The sequence below is a fragment of the Cetorhinus maximus genome, unplaced genomic scaffold (assembly GCF_964194155.1).
Source record: "Cetorhinus maximus unplaced genomic scaffold, sCetMax3.hap1.1 HAP1_SCAFFOLD_675, whole genome shotgun sequence".
Classification (NCBI taxonomy): domain Eukaryota; kingdom Metazoa; phylum Chordata; class Chondrichthyes; order Lamniformes; family Cetorhinidae; genus Cetorhinus; species Cetorhinus maximus.
The window spans coordinates 71,635-98,475 of NW_027596617.1; the positions used below are offsets into that span (position 1 = coordinate 71,635).

Below are 26,841 nucleotides of genomic sequence, written 5' to 3' on the forward strand. Positions count from 1 at the left end.
AGGTGCTTTTAACTAGTCTCTTTATTTTTTTTGATTCCCAAGCTAATGGACAACATTTATTGTTTCCTTGCACTAAAAATATAATGAATCCTGCTGTATTCAAACAACCATTGGCAAGGCGTGAGGTGTCTCCAAGACTAATTTCATTCCTTCTGGGTCACCCAGGTCTGGAAGTCTGATCATACATTCTTCTAAGCTTAAGTTATTCAATGTCTTATTTGATTTTAGCATTTCCCCAACAGTAGCACATTTTTGCATGATGCTCAATTCTAACACATCATAGCATGAATTCCGGTCTAGCTTGTGTGCATAACCCGCTTAATTGCCCAATTAAGCTTAATTGATCTGCTTCTTCCTTGGTTGTGGAGTCTTCCTTTTGTGAGGACCTGACCTAATTTATCGGGATCCTATTAACATTTTCAAGCTAAGACTGTTGAGTCAGGGTTATTCCCAATTTAATCTGCCTAATGTCCAACCCTATATACTTAAAAGCTCCAGAAGCCAGACTTCCAATTTTCAATTCCTTTATCATTTTATCTATCACAAATTTCTCAAATGTCACAGATCCCACCTCCCCCCACTGCACAGGAAATCATCTATTTGCATTAAGAAAACGCCTGCTAGTTTTTCTTCATTGTACCCATGAAACATTTCTGGACCTGCTTTTAGCTGAAGACAACCAGCTTTTAGTAGGATGGACCGAACTGAAAACTACCTTACCCTGGATGCATTGTTTAGCCCGTAAACAGACTTGTTTATCCTCCATAATTTCCCCTGTATATCCCCAGCTTCTTTTGGGGACTTTAAGAATATTTTTCTTTGAAATTGTTCCCCTTGCAAAGATGCTGCTATGACATCAGTGGATTTACATTCCCATGTGTAAGTCGTTAAAAGTGCTAGGAGAATCCTCAAGCTTGCTTTTCCCGCTGTTGGGGAGTCTACTCGAACTGACGGCCTGATTCTATACCTCAAAGCTCTCCTGATTTTTTCTGGAACCTCCGCCTTAATAAATGCTCTCCTCCCTGCATGCATGGCATTCAAATGTTCTGCAAAAATTTAACTAATGGTTGTCCCATCTAAAGCCGGGGGATGGTCCAACATTATTGAAAATATCTTCGGATTCCTGCCACAAACTAATTGATAGAGGCTGCAGCCCCCAACCATCTGAAGCGTTTTTTTTGCATGTACTGCCCACGCAAGAGTAGTTGTCAATTTATGATTTGGTTGGTCAACTAAAATTTTTCAGAGCATTTCGTCAATCATCGTGTTATTTCTCTCACATATCCCATCGCTAAAAGGAATTCCTGCTGCTGTGTGCATTGCTACAATGTTCAAATTTTCACACATACTCCTGAATTCATCATTGGCAAATTCTCCTCCGTCGTCCATTAAGAATTTAGCTGGTGTTCCCAGCCCCATTCCTATCCATCTTTCCATTATTTTATCGATAATTACTTTTTTGTCTTTGCTATAAATTACCATTGACAAATTGAATCTAGTTGCTGCATCTACAAAATGGAGAAGAAAAATATTGCTTTCTTTATTCCATAATTTGAGATCCATTGCTATGGTTTAATTAAAGTCTCTTGCCAATGGAATACTTATTAGTGGTTGCGATGGCGTTCTCCTGTACTTTTTACAAATATCACATTTTTCATTAATGTCCTCGGCAAGTCTAGTGTATTCCTCACCCAGAACCCCTTCATCCTTTAACAGAATCTTCAACCTATGGCCAGAGGGATGTGCAAATTGTCGATGTAGTTTGGTCATAATTTGCTCCTTCTCCTTTAAATCCTTATCTCCAGCTGTCATTGGCACCTCTTTAACATTCTGTCTAGAGATGATTGGCCTCAAAGGAATACAATAATGTTCCAACTGTGTAAATTGCAAATCTACAGATCTCCCAAAGACAATCGTTTTATCATGCTCCATGTCCAGCATTATTTGGGCCTTACTCATTGAAGGATTACTTAACAGTAAGGGTATTTCACTCGATACCACATCAGTACTGATAAAGTGATGCACCCCTGCTATTTTACATGGAATTACTACTCTTTATCAACATATTACCATTACCGAACCTGAATCAAGTAGAACTGTCATATTCTTTGACTTTACTTCAGTCTTCCTTACTTAAAGAATCCATATAACATTTTAACCAGTCTACTCCACATACCATGGACATACCCACTATCTAGGACTGCGCAATTGAATGAATCTGCCACTAGGATACTCATTACCAGGCTGAAGCTTCTGGTGACCAGTACAATTCGTTCTGATTGGTCAGTATCATCCTTCTTGCCTTCTGTACTTTCCATGTCATGCATTGTCTCAAAAACCCTGTTTTTCATTTTTGGGCAATTCAACACTTAATGATACTTAGAGTCGCATTTGAAGCACCTGTTAACCATTCCTAGGTTATTCCTGGGGTTCATCCTCCTTCCATAATTACCCAACTCCCACCGCCTGTGGGAGCTCCCAAAAGGGTCTCTGCCCTCATACTCTCTGTCAGTAATTCTTCTTTCGCACAGATGTTTGGGCCCTATATTTGAATGGTCTCGGAACGCTGCTGGCATTGTTTCCTCTATCTTTGGTGTCACTGCTGAAGAGCCCATTTGCATCATAAACGCAGCCGGAAATGAATGCTTTCCCAGAATTTTTTTAAGGCTTCAGACATTTGATCCAAAAGTGTATTTCCCTCCCTGAATTTAACACCAGTTAAAACCAAGAGCCTGACCCTAACCCTAACCCAAGAGCCTAACCGTGTTTGATATCCCAGCACAGTCCAATAATTTAAAGGCAAGTACTGATTTAGGAATTTCCAAGTGGAATCACTGCAATCTCGTATATCGTCATTTAAACTCCATTGTGTATTCTCCTATGGAAGAATCATCCATTTTTAAAAATTTATCAGAGTCCATCCAAGTCTTATAGGCATTCAGTAAGACATCTTTCATCTAAATTTTATCCATGAATCTCATGAGAATGGCCAAGATTTCTTCATTGTCCAGTTCCTGAGCATCTTGTTCCAGGAACACTGCAACTGACCTTACTCCTGGAAGGAAGCGAAAGTGTCAGAGCTTTCTTGCTTTCTTTTCAGAGACTTAACCTGTGTCCATACATCAACTTTATCTTTGCATCGATCATAAGGTTCCATTTCACAAAACAGTCGTGGAAAATCATATCCTGCCTCCCTATACCTGGTTTCAGTCATCTTTCATCAGAGTCTCCAATTACAGTCTTCTCGCAAAAGAAGATTCCAATTCTGTCTCAAAATAAATCTGTTTCCAAACTTCACTTTCAGGCAACTGTGCTCTGCTACCAAATGTCAGTGGAGTTCCAAAGCCAGGCTATGAAGAAGACACTTAGACTAGGCAGCTTTGGTGGAGGCTTTTATTTTGCAAAAACATACTTTATTTATAAAATACCTGAAAGATCATTACAAAACATTTCAAAATGGCCACCACAGAAAGTGCAATAATATTCACGTTTTCTATATAGATCATGTTGCACTCTGTGGTGCTTCAATATAATTGTGAACGTTCATTGCATACATTCAATGTAAGTCATACAGCCCGAGGGGTTCTTATATAATTCCCAGCCCCTCAGTGATGCTTTGATGGAGACTGTTTATTGCTCACCACAGAGCTTACTTCCCCACTTTAACACACCCACTCCCAGTGCTGGCTGGCTCTTCTTTATATACACCTGAGTATAATTAACTAATCAATACCCAACACCTGTCCACCTTATTACCTTCAACTACAGGGTATTTAACAACCATCAACAGAACCTATTGGATACTAACACCATGGAAAGAGTGGTCACCTGCATAGTAAGACATGGCAGGTAACTGAGTGCATACTGGCCCTGACCAATAGCCAGCACACTCAGTCTGCCACTTGGTGGAGAAAAGCCTCACCTTGGACATTCATTGAAATGCAGCAAAATGCTCTCCTGTTCTTGGCTATCAGAGAAGTGCAGGTGGGCCATGAGAAGGAAGATAAAGAAATTACGAATGTAAATGGGGATCTTCTCAAGGTGCTCGAATTCTCAGCCCTTGCCTCACCTCCCCAAAACAGAGCCCACATGCTGCCCGCTGTCCTGTAGCTGAGTCTGCCTCTGCACAGGTACAGATGGGACCATCTTTGGCAGGTCTTTCACAAGCTCCAAAATCCAGAGGATGTCTGCCACAGGCATCTCAGCTGTCAGAGCAGGGGAACAAGCAGCCTGTCTCTAGCTCTGTTGCAGTCAGAAGGATAGCACAAAGTAGGAGAAATAGAAACCAGTAAAGAAAGACACCATTGTTGCAAAAGGGAATTAATTTGAGTGTTTATAGCATTGTCACATTGCTCTGTATGTGGAATTGTAAATGAATCAAGTACTTTATTTGAACTCTCCATTGTGCTGCCATCTCCATTGTTGCATCCCAAATGCCACATGGGCATAGACTTCAGGAGAACGGAATGACTCCCCACTGTGCTCTCACCTTGTTGACCTTGGTGCTCAAGAAACAGCTCAAGGCACCCATGTTAATGCCAGAATTCTGGGTTAAAGATGCAATTAACTGGATATTTAAATGACTGATCTGACATTTCCAATGGGGTTTCCCAACGTGCCCTTTTGGGGTTTCCAGCATGTTGACAGTTTTTGGGATTTAACTCCAATGCTCAACAGCCCGCTCCCATTCGCCACCCCCCCCCCCAACCATGTCCCTCCCTTGGCGGTTAAAATTCTGTCCTGTGCCTTCCTCAGAGCTTACTGTCCCACCTAGCTTTGCATTGTCAGCAAACTTGGATACATTGTACTCAGTCCACGTATCAATGTCATTAATATAGATTTTTAATAGCTGAGGCCCCAACACTGATCCTTGCGACTCCACTGGTTACAGCCTGCCAGCCTGAAAATTACCCATTTATTCCCACTTTTTTCTGTCCTTTAACCAATCCTCTGTCCGTGTTAATGTAACAACCCCAATCTCATGAGCCTTTATCTTGTGTAACAAGGTGCTGTTGAAGGAGCTCACACTGCTGCCATGGAACACTGATGGTGGAGGGAGTGAATGTTGAAGGTGGTGATGGAGTGCTGATAAAGCGGGCTGTTTTACCCTGGATGGTGTTGAGCTTCTTGAGTGTTGTTGGAGGTACACTTATCCAGGTAAGTGAGGAGTATTCCACCACACGCCTGACTTGTGTTTTGTAGATGGTGGACAGGCTTTGGGGAGTCAGGAGGTGAGTTACTTGCAGAATACCCAGCTCGTGTTGCCACTGTATTTGTATGGCTGGTCCCAGTTAAGTTTCTGGTCAACCCCAAAGATGTTGATGGTAATGCTATTGAATGTCAAAGGGAGACATTTAAACACTCTGTTGGAGTAGTCATTGCCTGGCACTTGATTGGGATGAATGTTACTTACCTGTTATCAGCCTAAGTTTGATGGTTGTCCAGGTCCCGCAGCATTAAAGGATGGGCTACTTCAGTATCCGAGGAGTTGCTGCTCCTTCACTGGAGGGAGCAATACATGTGTGTCAAAAGATGGCACATATTGGAGGTTCAATGCTTGATCCTTTTTTAGTCTGATTTCCTGGTGTGTGGATGAGTTTTTTTGTTCTCTAAAGGGATGTCTCTCTGTCTTCCTCCAGGCTGTGTGGGATTTTCATGGTGTATTCAGGAGGTCTCATCTTTAGCCAGAGCATGGTGAACCCGATCTACATAACTGACCACCAGACCCTACCAGCACCAGGACTGATGTAACTGACCACTAGTTACTCCAGGCCATTTCAGGACTGGGACTTGAACCTTCAACCTTCTGACTCAAGGGGTAGAGTACAACCAACTGAACCACAGCATCACACTCCACTGTTTGTGTGTTACGATAGTGTTGTTATGGCACAGCTGATGGTAAATGCTGAGTTGTTCAAATCCCAAAGGTAAACTTGAAACAACTGCCACAACTTGTTTTGCAGTTTGTATAAATTTTGAGATGGGTGCCTTGAATTCAGTAGTAATAAGACCACCAAGTCTTATAGGTTTTACAAAACTATATTAAACATTTATTAATAAGAGAAAAGATTTTTAATACACACATAGATCTACAAATTACTACTATGATAACTTCTAAATCCCGTCATAAATCTAACCCCCAATTACACTTTCATTTAGGTAACAGTAAGACACACAGATTTTAAAAGACCCAGGCAAAGAAACATGATACCCTGAACAAGTCGAATTCAAAGCGAGTTTTCTTAACTTAAGTCCTTTGAAGGCAGCAGCTTGAGGCATAGATGCTGAAGGCTTTTCACACTTATAAGATCTTAAAATGCCCTCCCCTTACAGTCTTCTCTCCTTTATACGTATTTTCCCCTTTGAATGTAAATTCCCATTGTTTCACTACAGCTTTGGACTTTATCTTTCTGATAATAAAAATCTGTCATAGCACTAAATTCTACCAGTAATCTTTGGGAAAAATAAACATACTTTTTCTAAACTTCATCTGGCTAGATGACACATTTCACTCCCTCTTTTGAAATCAATCTAGTCTGCTTTATTTATGTTCCCTTGACACCTATGTTTCTAAACTTAACCATGTTTACCTAAGTAACATTTCAACCTAACTTCTCTTCTTACATCAAAGCACCCAGACTGGCTGCCTCTAATTCAATTAAGCCTCACACACACACACAGACACATCCCACTATTACTCTATTTTACAATAAATTCCAATAACATTATGGAAATTATTATATCTTCCTGACAGTATAAAGTGTGATGATGTTGGTGAAAGCTTTCAAATGACTGCTCTTTATGGTGAGATTTTTAACACAACAGTTTCTGCTTTAATCTTGTGGCCATTCTGACAGCAATAAAATAGTGCAGTTGAGAATGGGCCCAGCTCTCATTGAAACACCAAGCACATGAATGCCCTGTCCCTCCCTGAGTCCATTGCTAACTCTTGCTCTCTCTCATAGACCCAGGTGCAGTAACACTGCCCTGTCTGTCACCTGTCTGTCGTTGAGCTATCGTTCAAATGCAGCTTGTTGCAGTTTTGGTCATTGCCTCAGGTCCGAATGTAAAACAGGTTCTTCAGGAAGAACTTCCCTCTAGAACAAGTGGGGCGTCTGATGTCCAACTCATCCTGTTAACACCCAGTGCCTTGAGCTGTAATGTTCAGTATAACTTCCCTGTTTCCTCTCTCCCAGTCACAAGTGGCCAGTGTCCATCCTTGGCACAGCATCAGCACCCCACTAGCTCCTGAACAGCAGATGCTGCTACTTTTCACTTGCTGTTGCCCCAAGATTGGTATTGGAGGGACAGGAAGGCTGGCTATCCAGGGCAAATCCTTTGCTTAAATCTCAGGATGGTCTTTACTGACCTGGTTGCTGTCCATTTCTCCCACAGCTGGGGAGGGAGGGCACTGCTGAAATGATTGACAGAGGAAAGAAGCTCTGATTCACGGCTGTTGGTTTAATGGCAGAATCAGGCAGCTTGCCAGCCACTAATTCCAGGTTGCAGATGGTGGGTTCGGGTTGGCAGCTGTAACCCACTCTCTCCTGTTTCAGTGAAGCCTGTCCTCTGAAACACTCAGCCAGCCTGTATCTGTACCACTGTGTGGCTCTGTGTTTGATAACGAAAATCACTGCTACTGTCTAATGGTTCTCAACTTTTTGTAAAATTTACACTTTTCACTAGATCCACTTTCCTTAAAAATATACTGTACTGAGAGAATACCTGCTTATACTGCAGTGATAACTGCCTTAACTGGGCTGTGAATCAGCGCACACACAAGGCTCAATCGTTGGTCTGCACTGAGTTAAGCAGTCGCAGCCATGGATCAGACACACTCAAGTATCCAGTTCCTCCATAGCCATTCCCTTTCTCTGTATCCTCCTCTAGCCCAACACCCCTCCCCACCTTGATATTTTTACACTTCCCCAATTTGACCATCACAGATTTCTTCACCTCTTCATTGGTGGGTATGCCTTCAGTCTAGACCCCAAGCTCTGGAATTCCCACCCTGAAGCTTTCTGCCTCTCTTCCTTTAAGATACTCTTTCAAGTATTCTTTGACCAATCTGGCATTTCTCAGTTTGTAGGAATAAATGTTCTTGTTGCCCCTTCCAGCATTCGTCGCTTTGTGTTTTGAGTAGGAGTTTCTGCATCATTCCTGGCTCAGTGATAGTCTGAATCAGAAAATCTCAGGTTCGAGTCCCACTCCAGTGACCTGGGCACGTATTCGAGCCTGACACTCCAGTGCAGTACTGAAGGAGTGTTGCACTGTTAGAGGTGCTCTTTTAAGGATGAGACATTAAACGGAGTCCAGATCATTTCACTTAGGTGGCCGTAGAGACCATGGCACCATTTTTAAGAGTAGGAGTGTTATCCCCAGTGCCCTGGCCAATACTGACCCCTCAATCAATATCACAAAAACAGATTATCTAGTCATTATCACATTGCTAATAGTAGGAGTTTCATGTGTGTAAATTAGCTGCTGCATTTCTTACATTACAACAGCAACTACATTTCACAAGTATTTAATTGGCTGTAAAATGCTTCGGGGTGTCCCTGGCTGCAAAAGGTGTTATATAAATGCAAGTCATTATTTTTCTATAGCACTATTCAGAGAAGACTAGGGGACCTCCGGTGCCCTGGCTAACTTTAATCCCTTAACAATCATTATTAAAACAGACTTTTCAGTCATTATTACATTACTGTATGTAAGGACCTTGCTGTGTGCAAATGGGCTGCCTCATTTCAGGTGTTAGTGACTACACTTCAACAGTAATTGGCGGGACCTCCCAAAGTGCTTTAAGCAATTAGCTATTGTTTCTAAACTGACCTGTTCCCTGCACAATCACTACTCTTGACCAGCAAGCACAGCATGTAGAAATCCAAGCAATGTATTGCACTGTCAAAGGTTTTGATAGCAGTTTATGTCTGTGTTTAAGAGTAAAAGATGATCATAATGAGGAATGGAACAATCTCTCCTTTGAGAACACAGCTGTCAGCTCCCTGGCGATTGTGAGCCATTTTGTACTGGGTGATGGTATCAGTTAGGAACCAGAGTGAACCAGACAGTCTATAATCCTGGAGCCCAGGTGCCAGAGGTGAAAGGGCAAAGTTTGAATTCTCAATAAAAACTTTGCATTGAGTTTTATAATCTGTAGCACCAGAGGGAACACTAAGTGTGAGGAGTCAGTCTGCCACAACCCAGCCCGTGGCTGATGTCTCTTTTCAGGTTCCAGGTTGGGGAGGTGAGCTAGGGGGATTGGGTGGAGTGACTCAGCCAGGTTATTCTTATATAAACTCCTTGAGAGAGAAAATGATGAACTGACTTTAAAAGGTTTGAGTATCTCTGTTGAAGCTGGCTATTTTTCAGTTGTACGGAGATCTCACACACCATCTGTTGCTTCATAAAGGAGGGCGGGGCGGGCGGGGGGTGATATAGACACCAGGGGGCAGTGAATGAGCTAAGTTGAAAGTAGAGGTGGAGGACCCATATTCCTCCTGCCCCCCCCACCCCCCTCCAGCAGGTCCATTCCCAATTTAACCTATTACTGGAGGGTTCATTCAACACACAACCTCACACCTTTGTCATCCACACCCACACAATCCTACCATTGGTCAACAGAGATGACCAGTCTCAGGGTTAAGTCTCCCTCCAAACCCAACAGAAATCAAACAGAATCTCCATTCTCCATTGCCCATTTGGAGGACTTTGTCATTCAACCTCTCTCGAATATTTTTAAGAATAAACAGGAGTGTTCAGAGACTGAATAAACACAGAGTTTTGTTTAACGTCCCTATTGTATTGGAGATTAATCTTCAATTCTTTTGGAATTCTCTGCCTCAGAAGGTGGTGGAGGCAGGGTCACGGAATATCTTTAAAGGTGGATGTAGATACATTCTTGTTAGGCAAGGGAATCAAAGGTTATCGGGGGTAGATGGGAATGTGGAATTAGAAATACAATTAGATCAGCCATAAACTTAGTGAATGGTGGAGCAAGCTCAAGGGGCCAAATGGCCTACTTCTGTTCCTATTTTATATGTTTGTATGTTCGTAATTCCTGGCAAGTCCAGGACTATCCTGGAATGGTGGCAACGCTTCCCGATCCATTCACACAGACAGAATGGAACAGAGTTTAGATCATTTATTTGAAGTGTCATTGTGCTTCAGAATGTCCTGTTCTGCCTCACCCCCCAACACATGTGTTGGGGCTCTGCAGCATGTACCAATCCTATGTAACTATCAGTTTAAAGAATTAAATACAATACAAAGCATCAGCAGCAGCATCAAAGGTCACTGAAGCTGGGTGTGTATGTGTGGATGCAGACAGAGGATGTGGTGCAGAGCTGAGTGTTCCTGTCACTCTGATGTTGGATGTGTTTCGCAGTACAGCTCTCTTCAGTGCTGCAGCCAAGCCTGACATCTCCCCCTCAACCCCCTGACGGTCAGCGCTCCAGGGTTGGCTCAGGGGGATAAGCTAACTCCCAGTGTAGGCAAACTGGCCTTGGAGTTCTCTTTCCCGAGCTGTTGCAATGACTAAGGTTGAGCAGAGAACCTAAAGCTCAATGCAACTAACAGGAAGACATTTTACAAATGAGGAATCAGTGTTAGACACCAGTGCACAGGGGAAATAAAACAATTTTTAAAAACAAATTATCCTCATAAAAATGTGGTTTTCTTTCCTTAATTCAGTATGTGTCTTTCCCCCAGCTTCAAGTGAAAGGGCAGCTTAGTGACCTTCTCCCAGCTTTTGACCATCAAGAGGGTGGTGAGGAGCCCAAGAGCTGACCCAGGGAACTGCCTCCACTGTCTCCCCAGTCTTATCTCAATGGCTGCCCACAGACATGGGAGCGATGGAAAGTGGATATGAAGCTCAAGACACCAGCTCAGGCATCTCACCCCCTCCTAGTGAGCTCCCAGGGGCCCTTGCGCCCTCAGAGGGAGGTCCTGGTGAAGGGGCCCTCGCCCCCTCAGAGGGAGGTCTTGGTGAAGGGGCCCTCGCCCCCTCAGAGGGAGGCTCCGAGGATGCCCTCAGCCCTTCACAGAAAGCTGAACACAGCTGTTTTATTCAGCAGCATGGAAGAACGTGTAATAAAAGCAGCAAAAGGCAGCTGAGGGCTTCAGCAACCCTCTAAAAATAACTAACATCAAACCCAACACAGGTAATCTTTCAACTTTACCTCCTCCTGAAATTGTGACCCACTTGTTAAAGTGAGATTGACAAATTAAACAGAGATTGCTGGACTGAAAATGACTATGATGCATCCAGTTCACCTACCATCCTGCTGGTCCCATGATATAATAATCAGCAGTCAGTCTCTATGAATGAGTCTACAATAGACCCAGAGGCCAAGTGAAGAAAAGACCAGCTATGGAGAGCTTTGGGAACCACAGGTCCAAAGTTACCTTTCGCTTTCAAAACTTACACTTGAGTCATGACGTGTGGCAAGGTTTTTGGCAGAAACCCATCTAAAGGAAACTGAAAGATTCAGTCCCTTTCTGGAGGAGATAAAGTTATTGAATTTATTCAGTGGTCCCTGCCCTTTGTTAAAACTCACAAACAATTATCTTAAAAAATTGATTAAAAAGCTCCCTCAGGGAACTGAATGTTTTGGACATTCCAATGATTAGCAATCTCAACATTACAAAAAAGCCACATGCCGAAATGGGATTTTTATCTCAAAATAGCAAAAACACCAAACTGAGCTGAACTAGGCCGGGGGGAGGTGGGGAGGACACTCCACATGTGTGCAGGGCCCTGTTCCAGACTCTGCTAAAGGGCCTCCCTGTCCAAAGGTTTCCAATGGGCTGTGAGGAGCAGCATGATTCCGAGGACATGTTAATACCCCATTTCATAGACACGATTGCCTCTGGTGGTAAAACCATTACCCAGACTAACCTAAGTATGATGTCGGCGGTTCTAAATCTTTCTCTGGGGGAAGATTTACTGTTTCCTTCTGGCCATTACACTGGGTCCACCACTTTGTTTCTGGCTTTGGACGAGCTGCCCATATCCTGGTCAACCAGAGACGGTGAGTCTCTCCGAGAGAGAGAGAGAGAGAGAGAGAATAACCAGGATGGTGGCCAGGATGAGGGAATCACTCCTGAAACATGGGCTTTCGGAGCATTTCCAGGAACACTGACGAAGGTCACTTTAATAGCATTAGGAAATCTCGGAGTGCCCATATTGAATGCATTTCCTGTCAGTGAATACGGCAGGCTGAGCCCACTAACCCCTATATTTAAAAAGCCATGGGGTAGTCGGTCCCTCCTGTTCTCTCTGATTGAAGCTGTGATTTGATACTGTTGGTTCAGTTCCACGTGCAGAGGAAATGCAAACCCAGGACAGACCCCCACTGCTCAGGCCTTGTTTCTTTTGGAATATAGGCACAAATGCAACCAATTAAAATGCTGGTTCCTTCCTCCTCTTTCAATTTCATGGAAGACAATTCTCAAATTATTGATAGCAACTCTTCTCTAGCTAGCGTTGGTATTTGTTCTGATCTAGTCTCTCTTATGAGGTATTGTTGGTTTGGTTTCATTTGGCTCAGATTGGTGCAATTTGCTTTGGTCCCTGTGCTTCGATAAAAATCCCATTTTGTGTGTGAGAGAGAGAGAAAAATTTAACAACTGGATGACAATAAGGCAACAAGCTAGCAAGGCAACGAGCTGAGGGCAAGACGGTCGCCCCATCAGTATGGAGAGTTGGAGAGGAAGGATTCAAACATCTTCAAGGCTTGTGCTGGTGCCCACTGTGGTACCATGTGTCCAGCTCCCTGAGGAAGAGAGAGTGTGAAGAGTTAGGATCAATGGACATCACCATCACCCTGGTAATTCCGACTCCACACACCAATTCCATCCTGATCCCATTTCCCATTCTGAACTAAAAACAGCCCATAATAACCAGTGTCCAGGGAGGTTGGTTGCTAGGCACCAACTAGGGTTGGACAATAAATGGTGACATTGCCAGCGAAGCCCCAGACCTCAGAATGAATTAAAATACACTGCAGGGTGCAGTATCACAGGGGTCAGTGCGAGATTGGGGGCGGGGAATTATCACAGGACTTGGGTTAGTGTCTATAACAGTTTTTTTTTAAAAACCAACAGAAAGGAATTGAGTAGAGAAACACCAGAAATTGTGCTTTCAGCACCACAGGTAAAGGGAAAATTAAAAGATGCAAATTAATTAAATCTGGAGAAAATAAAAGTGCGAGTAAAACATTAGAGCAAAAAGGACAGGTTAGGGAGTGTGGCATTCATTACAGAAATGCATGGAGTATAAGGAACAACTGAATTAATTAGTCCCAAATTCAACTTGAACGTATGACATGATAGCCATTACTGTACATGGCTAAAAGACAGTCAGTCAGGAGATATAAATATGCCTGGTTATAATGTCTACAGGAAAGATATGGGAAAGGGGAACGATTAGTGATGAAATAGTAAGAGGATATAACGAGAGGCAAGTAGGCAGCAGAGACTTCATGGGAAATAGACAAGGATTTAAGACTGAGTAGGAGCCCCATGATCCAGCCTTAATGCTATCTTCCTCTCTTGCCTTATCCTGTCCTTTCAATTTACCACATCTTCCCTCACCCCACTATTTAGCTTAAAGCCCTCTCTACCGCCCTAGTTATAAGACTCTCCAGAACACTAGTACCAGCATGGTTCAGGTGAAGACCATCCCAAAGGTATAGCTCCCATTTTCCCAAGTACTGGTGCCAGTGCCCCACAAATCAAAACACATTTCTCCCTCACCAATCTTTCAGTGACACATTTAACTCTCTAATCTTATTTACCTTACCCCAATTTGCTCATGGTTTAGGTAATAATCCCGAGATATTATCTTGGAGGTTCTACTTTTTAAATCTTGCCCTGAGCTGCTCATACTCCCTATGCAGAACTTCTTTTCTAGGCCTATCTATGTCATTCCTATGTGGAATGCACCAACTGGATCCTCCCCCTCAAGTTCCTCTCCAGCCCCGAGTAGATGTCCTGAGCTCTGGCACTAGGCAGACTGCCTTCTGGATTCTCACTCTTGGCTACTTAGAAGTGATCTATGCCCCTGACTATTCTGTTCCCTACTACCACAACATTCTTATTTATCCCCCCAACTTGAGAAGCTTCCTGGGCCACGGTCAGTTTGCTCATCCATCCTGCAGTTCCCCACTCTCATCCATACAGGCTGCAAGAGCCTCGAACCTGTTGGACAATTGCAAAGTCTGAGGCTACCTTCTCAATACCCACACCTGTCCCACTCGCAGTCACACTCTCCTGTCCCTGACAATGGACCAAATCAGACAACCCTAGCCTGAGGGGTTCTGGATCAAAGCGTCCAGGTAAGTTTCCTCCTCTCTGATACATCGCAGTGTCTGTCGCTCGACCTCCAGCTCAATGACTCGGAGCCAAAGCTCTTTGAGCCACAAGACACTTACTGCAGGTGTCATGGATCACAATGGTGTCATGAGTCCCACATACTGCAGCTGCAACACGTCACCCACCCTGCCATCCTTATTGTATTTAATTAAGTAATTAATTATTTTCTTAAAGTTTTTAATTAATGCCTCTAGTCTTGTTTGTGTTTATATACTTATTATTTCAATTTATGTTCGACTCACCCTGATTTAAATTTCCTAGTTTAGATCAGATAAATAAGAAATACTCACTTGCCGATCACCAACCTGCTCCCTGTGATGTTACACTTTGATTTTTGTTTTTGAATGTGGGCCTGAACCAACAGACTGGTTACAGCCTTGCTCCGTTCTCTCGTCCCAAATCTCACCATTTTCTGGCCCCACTCTCTCCTCAGAAATCTTGCCATTTTATGGCACCTGATGTCTCCCTCACCTTTTAGTTTAAAGCCCTACACTCAGCCCTAGTTGCATGATTCACCAGAATACTGGTCCCAGCCTAGTTTAAGTGGTGCCAATTCCACCAAAACATCTCCCTCTTTCCCCAATGCTGATGCCAGTGACCCTCCAGGGAATCACGACCTTGATGTGGTGGCGAGGCTTGTGTGCTCCGATGATCCCTTGAGTGATGCGGTGAGGAGCTCCTTGTTCCTGGCAGGGCTGTCCATGGCAGCAAGGTTGGGGAGGAGGTGCCAGACAAAGGGCTGTCCAAAAACTTTTCAATGGCAGAGCAGGCGAAGGAAGACTGTGCATCTCACTTGCTGCGAAAGGCAGAAGGCAGCCGCAGCAGAAAGGTGGTCCCAGTCATCATGGCTCGACACATCACAGAATCTGACCACCAATCTGTCAAAATCGTGTGGACAATGACGTCGCCCCAAGTCCCCACATTAAACAAAGTCACAAGCGGGCTTCTATCAGGGTCTATTTGCCAAGACCATTGGTGATGGAGAATTGGTGACAGGGACAGGGCTGTGAACCTGGGAGACCCTAGTCAAGAATCTCCACACAGGTGGAAGATGGATGAAGGTCATTGGTCACCTGTGTTGGGACAGAGGTGTTTTTGGGCAGCAGCATCTGTAACAGAGAGGACCTCTTCAGGATACCCTCTTCTCACCTCAAATGGGGAAGGGGCTAGAAAAGGTGCCTTAAAAATAGACTGACCCACTTTCTCCTGGCTGGGGAACACCACCCTGCGGGATTGCCATCTTTGTGGTCAAAAAAAAAGAAAACTTTAAATTTTGCAACACAGAATGTTAGGGCCCTCGTGGGTAATCTCAAGAGTCCAAAAGATTCCAAATTGACATCGCTGCCCTCAGTGTGACCTGCCTTCCTGGGGAAGGGCAGCTGAAGAAACAAGCAAAGGACACACCTTCTACTGGAAAGCAAAGGCTGACAAAGACCCTCGTATCCGTGGAGTTAGTTTTATCATCCGGAATAGGATTTGGATGCACTGCCAGGAGTTGTATAAATGAAAGCCTCACGATGTTTCACCTAGAGCTCAGCCGTAATCGACATGCCATCCTCGAATCGAAGGACAGCTGACGGCGATGTCAGTTCCCCATGAATCAAAATCCATTCTTCACACATCATTCTTTGAGCCACATATTTAATTTTCTAATCTGCTTGACCCTATGCCAATTGGCACATTGACCAGTTTTAACAAACCAGAAATTACTACCTTTGAGGTTTTGCATTTTAATTTGGACTTTAACTCCTCAAACTCTCTCAGCAGAACATCATTCCCAGTTCTATGTATGTCGTTGGTTCCTACAGGGACTACAGCAACAGGATCCTCCTCCTCCTGAGTTCACCTCCAGCTGCAAAGAGATGCCCCCAACACTGGCAGCGGGCAAGCAACCTTGGGACCTCCCATTCACAGCGACGGAGAACAGTATCTATCCCCTAACTATACTGTCCCCTATCACTATCACATTCTTTTTCACTCCCCTGACTTAAATGGCATCTTATACTATGGTGCCATTGTCAGTTTGCCCAGTCACTCTGCAGTCCTTGTTCTCATTCATGGAGGCAGCAAGCACTTCAGACCTGTTGGTCATGGTCAAGGACTGAAGCTCCACCATCAACAAATGCTGGATTTCCCATACCTACCTGGCTCGCAGTCGCACTCTCCTGGCACTGACCATTCGTCCCATGTATTGCAGTTATGGCACTCCACTTGGCGGCCATGTCCGTCTAACCTTATTTACTTACTGGGTCAATAGCTAGTTACTACGTGTTAAATATCAAATTACAGTCCCCTAGTTTGGAGACAAAAGGGGAACACTAACCAACTACTGGAGGTAAAGCAAAAAGGATAAAAACAGCACCCCTTCCCCACCTACTCGGAATTCTCACTTGCACAAAATTGCCAACTTTAACTTTAGTATTCCCTGGAATCTAGAAGGTTGAGGGATGACTTAATAAAGTTTTCAGGATATTCAGCATAAATAAAAAGAAACATTTCTTGTTGCGGAGTCAAGTACTGGGGAGCGATCTGAAGATGGAGTCAGATCTTTCAGGAGTGAAACTAGGAAACATTTCTACTCACCAAGAGTGGTAGAAGTTGGGAACTCTCTTCCACACTGTTGCTGGATCAATTCTTAAAATTTTAAATTCTTGGGGGACACAGAGGCTGAGAAAGGCACTTCATAAATAAATGCAAGTCTTTCTTTCTCAGATTAGCTTAAGTGCAGTAATCACTCTGCTTCATTCAGTGACCTGTGATCAGTGTGTGCCTTGTCTTATGTTACACTTTTGTTGCTATTGTCACCGTAGGTGCAGAAGACTTGTGCTCCAGAACTTGCTGCACCCCTAGCCAAGCTGTTCCGGTATAGCTACAACACTGGCATCTATCCGGCTAAGTGGAAAATTGCCCAGGTGTGTACACATAAGGCAGGGCAAATCCAACCCAGCCAATTACCGTCCCATCAGTCTACTCTCCCTCATCAGTAAAGTAATGGAAGGGGTCATCAATAGTGCTATCAAGTGGCATTTGCTTAGCAATAACCTGCTTACTGACGCCTAGTTTGGGTTCTGCCAGGTCCACTCAGCTCCTGACCTCATTACAGCCTTGGATCAAACATGGACAAAAAACAGCTGAACTCCCAAGGTGAAGTGAGACATCAAGGCCGCATTTGACTGAGTGTGGCATCAAGAAACCTTAACAAAACTGGAGTCAATGGGAATCGGGGGGGAAAATTCTCCACTGGTTGGAGTCATATCTAGCACAAAGGAAGATAGTTGTGGTTGTTGGAGGTCAATCATCTCAGCTCCAGGACATCTCTGCAGGAGTTCTTCAGGGTAGTGTCCTCGGCCCAACCATCTTCAGCTGCTTCATCAATGACCTTCCTTCCATCATAAGGTGAGAAGTGGGGATGTTCGCTGATGATTGCACAATGTTCAGCACCATTCGCGACTCCTCAAATACTGAAGCAGTCCATGTCCAAATGCAGCAAGACCTGGACAATATCCAGGCTTGGGCTGACAAGTGACAAGTAACACTCACACCACACAAGTGCCAGGCAATGACCATCTCCAACAAGAGAGAATCTAACCATCACCCCTTGACATTCAACACCATCACTGAATTCCCCACCATCAACATCCTGGGGGGTTACCATTGATCAGAAACTGAACTGGACTAGCCATATAAATGCTGTGGCTAGAAGAGCAGTTCAAAGGCTAGGAATCTTATGATGAGTAACTCACCTCCTGACTCCCCAAAGCCGGTCCACCATCTAGTCAGGGGTGTGATGGAATACTCTCCACTTGCCTGGATGACAACACTCAAAAAGCTCAACACCATCCAGGACAAAGTAGCCCACTTAATTGGCACCCCATCCACAAACATTCACTCCCTCCACCACTGGCGCACAGTAGCAGCAGTGTGTACCATCTACAAGATGCACTGCAGGAATTCACCAAGGCTCCTTAGACAGCACCTTCCAAACCCAAGACAGCTACCATACAGAAGGACATGGGCAGCAGATAGATGGGAACACCATCACCTGGAAGTTCCCCTCCAAGCCACTCACCAACCTGACTTGGAAATATACTGCCGTTCCTTTACTGTCACTGGGTCAAAATCCTGGAACTTCCTCCCTAACAGCACTGTGGGTGTACTTACACCACGTGGACTGCAGCGGTTCAAGGAGGCAGCTCATCACCACCTTCAAGGACAACTAGGGATGTGCAATAAATGCTGGTCCAGCCAGCGAAGCCCACATCCCGTGAATGAATAAAAAAGATTCCACTATTACTCACATGATTCTACATTAGGTCTAAGGGAAAAGCAACATAAAGAAGGAGTTACCTTGACAGTCAGGAAGGTGAGGTTCCCATACTGCTCGTAGAACCCTGTGATCTGTTTATTGTAAATCCATGGTTGGTAGTCCAAGGTTTTCTGGTGGTGAAACAGTCAGTTAGTCAGCTAATTAATTATTCATTGGGAATGACACACCTGTACCTCAGCTCTTACTGAAGTTCAAAGTCTCCACACGGGCTGGAGATTATATTTTCCACATTAATGAGCTGCAAGATACATTGTTATCCCAGTGTCTCAGAATCTGCCCAGCAGTGTGATAGGGGCAGTTCAACAGATTGTTAGAGAAATGCTATTGGCCTTTCCTATAGATAGGACATTGGAGTGTTGACTTGTGTCAGGGCCAGGCACTCAGTATCTGGGACCACAGCAAGCTCCCATCTGCAAGGTGCAAACAGATTTAACTAGAACGTCAACCACACTCTCCCCACCACTCCACCCGAGGTTGCTGATCCTTGCTTCGGTTCAGTCGTACAGATCTAGCATCTTTCCCAAGACCATCATCCTTCATTTGATGAATACGTCAACACCATCGAGGAGAAATAAACTCATCCACCACTTTAAACATTCACTCCCTCCACCATAGGCACAAAGCGGCAGCAGTGTGTACCTTCTACAAGATGCACTGCAGCAACTCACCAAGGCTCCTTCGACAGCACCTTCCAAATCTACGACCTAGAAGGACAAGGGCAGCAGATGCATGGGAACACCACCACCTGCAAGTTCCCCTCCAAGCCACTCACCAACCTGACTTGGAACTATATCACCGTTCCTTCACTGTCACTGGGTCAAAATCCTGGAACTCCCTCTCTAACAGCACTGTGGTTGTAGCTACACCACATGGACTGCAGTGGTTCAAGGCGGCAGCTCACCACCACCTTCTCAGGGGCAATTAGGGATGGACAATAAAAGCTGGCCTAGCCAGTGACACCCACCTCCTGTGAATGAATTAGAAACCGAATCTTCAGCAGACTCTTCATCATTGATCCCAGCCTCACCCCACATCCACCCACACACTTTCCAGCAGGGGTCAGTGATCAGCAGCAGGAAAACTCTCACCTATCTGCACCTTCCTGAACTACAAACATCTCCATTGCCCCTATACCTGTGGCTGGATCAGCTGCCCAACTGAGCACAAATTGTGACAGTAATAATATTACAATTTGGAAAGTTTACAGGGTAACGGAGCTTTAAAAATCAAAAGATGCGGTACATCTCAGCTCCAGTCTGAGTATCAAGAGGTATCCTACGTACCTGCTGATTCAGTGACTGCACAAACCATTTATCACCCAGGAAGTTACAGGCCATGTCAGTGTCACCATTGTAGACCAGCACACGGAGACCCTTGCTGAGCAGCTTCAGGTAGAAATCTTGCATGGTGCTGTAGATACGTTGGTAGTTTTCACCAACCACTTCACTGCAAGTGGAGGAAATGGTTTAGCTTAGGTTAGAATAAATACATCAAAACAGTTCTAAAGTTTAGAAGGGTGAGGGTGATCTCTCAAGGTGTTTAAAATTTTTAAGAAGTATTTGATAGGGCAGATTTCTATTAAGCAATGGGATTAAACCAAGGCATCCGATTGAAGGGGTGCTTTGAACACGTAATATTGCTGGTTTGCCCACATGGTCTCTTACCTGCAGAGTTCCCAGGACTGGACATTTTCTGGGATGTGTAGGGCCTTTCTCACATCTGCACGATTTAGCCATGTCCTCTGAGCTGTACCATTGATACATGGAGGATCTAGGTTACTGGAATCATCTGTGTTCTGGTGAGAGAGTGAGAGAGACTTACAGCAGCACAAATGTACCATGACAAACTATCCACACATGGCAAAAACAACTAAGCCCAGATTAACACAAAGATAGGTAAGGTCATTTATAAAACGTATTGACACTCCAGAAAATGAGGAAATATTCTATACTAAGAGCAGGATATGGAAGGAGAATGGACCTCTGGGATTCTTAGATTTGGAGTTAACAGGAAAGGCTTGGGCTCATTGGTGTATATAGTGAGAATGAATAGAGGGAGTTTGATCCATTGGGATTCTATACAGTGGCAGTGAATGGGATGTGGTTGGTCCTTTGGGATTCTAAACAGAAAGGAAATTGATGGTTTGTACCTCCACGACTTCAAACTGGTAAAAATGAAAGAGGTTCTTGAGGTCTCTGAGGAAGCGCAAGTTACTTCCCTGTATTCCCCCAGCACAGTCCATGTACAGCGAGTACACGTTGAGTCCACTATCGTAGATGATTGTGAAGACTTCTTTCAGCTGTAAAGAAAATCATTTGTTTACTGTCTGTTTTCTCAGGCTACCCAAATACTCATCACTTTGTCACCTTTATACCACATCTGTCTTTTTCTTTAACTGGGAACATATGTCTGGGCTAAGGATTATACCTCCATGTAACTGATGGTCACATACTTAAATCTATGAAGATGGCAGAACAAGTTGATAATGTTAAAAAACATTATGGGATCCTGAGCTTTATAAACAGAGGCAGAAAGTTCAAAGGCAAGAAAGTTGTGCTAAGTGAGACATTAAATGGAGATCAGTCAACTGTCACAGGTGGACGGAACATATCCTATAGTACTTTTTGAAGCAGAGCAGATGATTTATCTCCAGTGTGTTGGCCAATATTTATCCCTCAATCAGCATCATTAAGAACAGGTCATCTGGTCAGTCACATTGCTGTCTCTGGGATTGTATAGAAACTGACAGCCACATCTCCTACATCATAACAGTGACTTCACTTCAAAAGTACTTCACTGGCTGTTAGCACTTTGAGAGGTACTGTTGTCGTGAAAGACGCTATATCATTGCAAGTGTTTCTTAATTCATACATTTAGAATTCACTGGTTATGCCTCAACTGGAATGTGGTGTCCAATTGCAGGCACCACACTTCAGGGAGGTTTAGCAGAATGGTAACACGGATGAGGGAGTCCAGTTATGTGGCGAGAGAGAGATCGGAGAAGCTGGGGTTGTTTTCTTTGAAGCAGAGAAGGCCAGGAGGAGATTTAATAGTGGTCTTCAAAATTCTGATAGCGTAGAGAGAAACTATTCCAATGGCAGGATGGTTGGAACCAGTGTACATAGATTTAAGGTAACGGGCGAAAGAACTGAGGGTAGATGAGATACTTTAACTTCGTTATGTAAGAAAAGATGATCTTAAACGCACTAACAGATTCAATAGTAACTTTCAAAAGGAAATTGGATAAATACTTGAAGGGGAAAAATCTGCCAAGCTGTGGAGAAACGGCAGGACAGGGAACTAATTGGAAAGCTCTCTCAAAGAGCACAAAGGAGTGCTGCAGAAACCAAATATTCCCTGGTTTGGAGTGCACAAGTACGACCTCTCAACACCTCCTCGGGCAGTTTCCCCCTTCCAAATGTCTTTCTTTACCGTCCAGTACCTCACCCTGATTGGGACAGCCGATACATAACAGATTTCAGAAGGAATGCCGAAAGGAAAGAGAAATTGCACCTAAGCTCGATTCTGACCCGATCAAACACCCAGAGGAAGAAATCTCCACCAGCCTGGAGACCAGCCAACTCCTCTAGGGCCAGGCATGTTTCCGATATTGACCAGTTCAAAATTGGGTGCCTGATCTGATGGGAGTCAGTTTCAGCTGGGTGAGTTGAGTTACAATTGTCCCTCTCTAGGAAATGGAGAAGTGTCAGTCATTCGAGGTTCAGTGGGTAGCACTCTCACCTCAGAGTCAGAAAGTTGTGGCTTCCAAGTCCCGGTTCACAGACTTGAGGACATAATCCTGGCTGTCACTCCAGTACAGTACTGAGGGAGTACTGCAATGTTGGTGGTGCCATCTTTCAGGAGGGCAATTAAAGGCATGGTCTGCCTTCTCAGTTGGGTGTAACAGATCCCATGGCACAATTCAAAGAGCAGGGGAATTCTCCCAGTGTCCTAAGCAATCCTTTTTCCCTTTAATCAGCATCATTAAAACAGATGAACTGGTGGTTATCGCGCTGCTGTTTGTGGGATGTTGCTGTGCTTAAATTGGCTGCCTCATTTACAACAGTAGCTAGACTTCATAAAGTACTTCGTTGGCTGTAAAGGGATATCCTGAGGTTGTGAAAGGCGCTATATAAATGCAAGTCTTTCTTTCATATATCCACAGCGTGCAGAATCACACAGCGAGCGAGCAAGCTGGAGAAGGTAAGTGAACAAGGAGAACCTACTGAGTCTTTGCAGTTATTGTCGCTGTTGTTGAAGAAGTTGCAGGATCCGTCTTTGCAGCAGTATCTATTCAGTTGGCTCCACAATCTTAAGGAATTAGGAAGAAAGAAAGATAGATGATGTCTGACTGTACCTTTGTGTGCTCAGACATTTCCTCCCCTTCCCATCCCAGCCCTCAGTCTCCTCGCTTCAAGCCCAGTCTGCAGCTACCATATGGTGATAACAGAAGCCTAGCTCCGCAAAAGGGCAGGACTGGGTACTGAATATTCCTGGATAGAAGGTGCTTAGGAAAGGTAGGGAGGGAAAGATAAAAAGAGAAGGGGGGAAAAAGTAGGGCAAACAAAACCAGATCTCCCACAGTGATGAGAATAAGATGAAGTGGAAAAAGAAAGATATCAGGTTGATGATACAAGTGAGAATCAGGCTGAATATAGAAAGTTCAGATGGGAAGTGAAAAGGGAAATAAGAGAGGCAAAGAAAATCTGAGAAGAGCCTGGCAGCTAACACAAGAGGGAATCCAAAAGTCTTCTATAGGCATATAAATAGTAGACAAGATGATACTACCAGTCATAGTGAAAGAGGAGGTAGCTGAAAATTGATAGAGATATTGGAAAGGCTGGTTGTACTTGGTTGATAAGTCAGCAGGTCTGGATGGGATGCATCCTAGTTTACTGAAAGAATTAAAGGTGGAAATTGGGAAGGCACCGGCTATAATTTTCCAATCCGCTTTAGATACAGGGATGTTGAATTGCAAATGTTACACCCTTTATTTTGAACAGGGGCGTGAGAGTAAGGGAGCAATTGCAAGTTAGTCAGTTTAACCTCAGTTGTGGGAAGGTTTTCAGAAATTATAGTTTTGGACAAAATTAACACTCACTTGGACAAATGTAGATTAAGGAAAGCCAGCATGGATTTGTTAATGAAAAATTATGTTTAACAAACTTGATTGACCTTTTAATGAAGTAACAAAGGGTTGATGAGGGTAATGTGGTTGATGTGGCATACATAAATTTCCAAAAGATGTTTGATGAAGTGCCTCATAACAGGCTTACCAACAAAGTTGAATCTCAGAATCAAAGAATGGTTACACCACAGGAGGCCATTAAGCCCATCATGTTTGTGCCAGCTCTCTGAAGGAGCAATTCACTTAGTGCTACTCCCCTACTTTCTGCCACAGCCCTGCACATTCTTCCTTTTCAGATAATAATCCAATTCCCTCTTCAATGCCTCAATTGACCCTCACCACACTCTTGAGCAATGCATTCCAGCTCTTAACCACTTGCTGCTTAAATGTTTCTCGTCGCCATTGCTTCTTTTGCCGATTACCTTAAATCTGCATCCTCTGGTTCTTGATCCTTCCAGTGATGGGAGCAGCTTCTCCCTATTTACTCTGTCCAGACCCCTCTTGATTTTGAATACCTTTATCAAATCGCCCCTCAACCTTCTCTTGTCCAAGGAGAACAGTCCCAACTTCTCCAATCTATCTACATAACTGAAGTCCCTCATCTCTGGAACCATTCTCATGAATCTTTCCTGCACCCTCTCTAAAGCCTTCACATCCTCCCTAAAGTGCGGTGCCCAAAAGTGGACACAATATGCCAGTTGAGGCTGAACCAATGTTTTATACAGGTTCAACATAACTTCCTTGCTTTTGTACTCTATGTCCCTATTGATAAAGCCCAGGATGCTGTATGCTTTATTAACCACTCTCAAATCTGCCCTGCCACCTTCAATGATTTATGCACGTATACACCCAGGTCCCACTGCTCCTGCAACCCCTTTAGAGTTGAACACTGTATTTTATACTGCCTCTCAGCATCCTTCCTACCAAAATGAATCACTTCACACTTCTCTGCATTACATTACACCTACCATTGTCGGCCCATTCCACCAACCTGCCTATGTCCTTTTGAAGTTCTACACTATCCTTCTCACAGTTCACAATGCTTCCAAGTATTATATCATTCAAAAATTTTGAAATGGTGCCCAATGCACCAAGGTCTAGGTCATTAGTATATATCAGGAAGAGCAGGGGTCCTCAAACCAACCTCTGGGGAACTCTACTATAAACCTTCCTCGAGGCTGAAAAATGTTCCTTTCTCATTGGACTGGAAACATACTGGTGTAGAAAATTCTCCTGAACACACTTTAGGAACTCTTGCCCCCTTGTAACCCAGTCTATATTTGGATGATTAAAAGTCCCCCATTCTAACTACGCTATAATTCTTGCACTTCTCTGTAATTTTCTTAACAATTTGTTTCTCTACATCTTTCCCAAAGCCCAGGAATAAAAGGGACAGTGGTAGCATGGATATCAAGTTGGCTGAATGATAAGAAACAGTAGTGGAGAACGATTATTTTTCAGACTGTAGGAAGGTGTATAGTGGGGTTCCTTAGAGGTCACTAGAACTAGAGTTTCTCAATCTATATTGCCCACTGAACAATTTTGAATAGTCAGCAGATTGGCAGTGACCAATCCATTGAACATGTTGCAGACTCCTGGATGTGGCGCTGCTCAGAATGGCAGCCTTGCTGCTTCAACGGGAACAGGTCATGCCACATTGAACAGGGCTGCCGACCTGGTCCATGCAATGTTTCAGGTCGGGTGAGGATGCTGCCCCTTTTAGACTGAACTCACGCTGTGATTTAGAACACCTGGTTTGGAGGTTCAAATACAATACCCACGTGTCGCCGAAGAGCCCATGGTAATATCCAAAATAGACGAGTGACTGGTCGTTGAAATACGTGCTGCTCAGTCCATTCCCGACTGCATACCCCTAGAACACAGAATGTAACATCACCACAAGCTGGGCTCCTGCCCACCCCCTCCACCCGGAAGACGGTGACTCCAGGATATACGAGTGCTGGCATTCCACTACCGCTTTGTCCAATGGAGCCAGTCTTCACTTGTAGGATCCTGGGGCCAATTGCTCGCCCCACCCATATCTGACACCAGGGATTGGCTGTGGGATTTGATAGTGTCTTAAAACACCGAAGGACTTTAGTCTACACCAGTGGCTCAATGGTTATCATTCTTACCTCCAAGTCAGCAGATTGTGGGTTTGAATCCCACTCCAGAGGCTGGAAGACAGAGATTGAGCCTAACACTTCAGGGTAGTACGGAGAGAGTGCTGCATTGTTAGAAGCACACTTTTTTTTTTTGATGAGACGTTAAACCATATTCCCACCTTGTCCTCTCAGGTGGAGAAAGAAGATCCCAGACACTATATCAAAGAACAACTGGGTCGTTCTTGTATTCTGGCCAAATTTTATTCCACAAACATCTGAAAAACAGATTACTGCTGTTTGTGAGAGATTACTGTGATCAAATTGGCTGCCACGTTTCCTACATTAAATAATGACAACACTTCAAAAGTACTTCCTTGGCTGTGAGACTCTTTGGGGCATTGTGATAAAGTACTGTATCAAATACAGACTCTTCATTCTTTCACACTAACACACCCTACAACAAAATGCTTCAATCCCGTATATGGGGATGGGGGCAGTGACCCAGATTACAGCGGGACAATCCACCCAAACAATAGGAGGAGGAACACGAGGCCGGGGAAACACACAAGAGGCTGATCCTGGGTTCCATAGCAAAAGGAAATGCAAATACCTTGAAGTTAATCTTCGCTGGGCCATTTGCGATTTTCATGCTCAGGGTCGGTGTGTAGATCCCGCCGTAACTTTCACCGATCACATAGAAATCGTTTCTTGTGAAGTTGGGAAATTTTCTGAAGAAATCCTGCAGGGCCAGGTAGTTGTTCTCTGCGACCTGTTGAAGTGGGGAGGAGTGGGGGTGAATACGACACTGGGGTTAGTGCTGTGCTTCCTGCAGGGTGAAAAGACCCACAGATGACCTGCAAGCATTAGTCATTGATAGTACTGAGCTAAGGGTTGTTGGCTGTCCT

General features: G+C 44.1%; 1 protein-coding gene across 1 annotated transcript in view; it reads right to left on the reverse strand.

The window, feature by feature from the left end:
* Positions 1-10,129: 10,129 nt before the first annotated feature.
* LOC144674477 (lysosomal protective protein-like) overlaps positions 10,130-26,841 on the reverse strand; it is a 53,291-nt gene continuing 36,579 nt past the window's right edge. Inside the window, exons 4-11 of the mRNA XM_078535814.1 lie at positions 26,547-26,705; positions 25,613-25,704; positions 22,930-23,014; positions 20,853-21,002; positions 20,368-20,498; positions 19,987-20,149; positions 18,724-18,813; positions 10,130-12,776 (exon numbers count right to left, since the gene is read on the reverse strand). Coding sequence (XP_078391940.1) covers positions 12,693-12,776; positions 18,724-18,813; positions 19,987-20,149; positions 20,368-20,498; positions 20,853-21,002; positions 22,930-23,014; positions 25,613-25,704; positions 26,547-26,705 — 954 coding nt within the window. The 3' untranslated portion in view covers positions 10,130-12,692. The remainder of the gene's footprint in view (positions 12,777-18,723; positions 18,814-19,986; positions 20,150-20,367; positions 20,499-20,852; positions 21,003-22,929; positions 23,015-25,612; positions 25,705-26,546; positions 26,706-26,841) is intronic.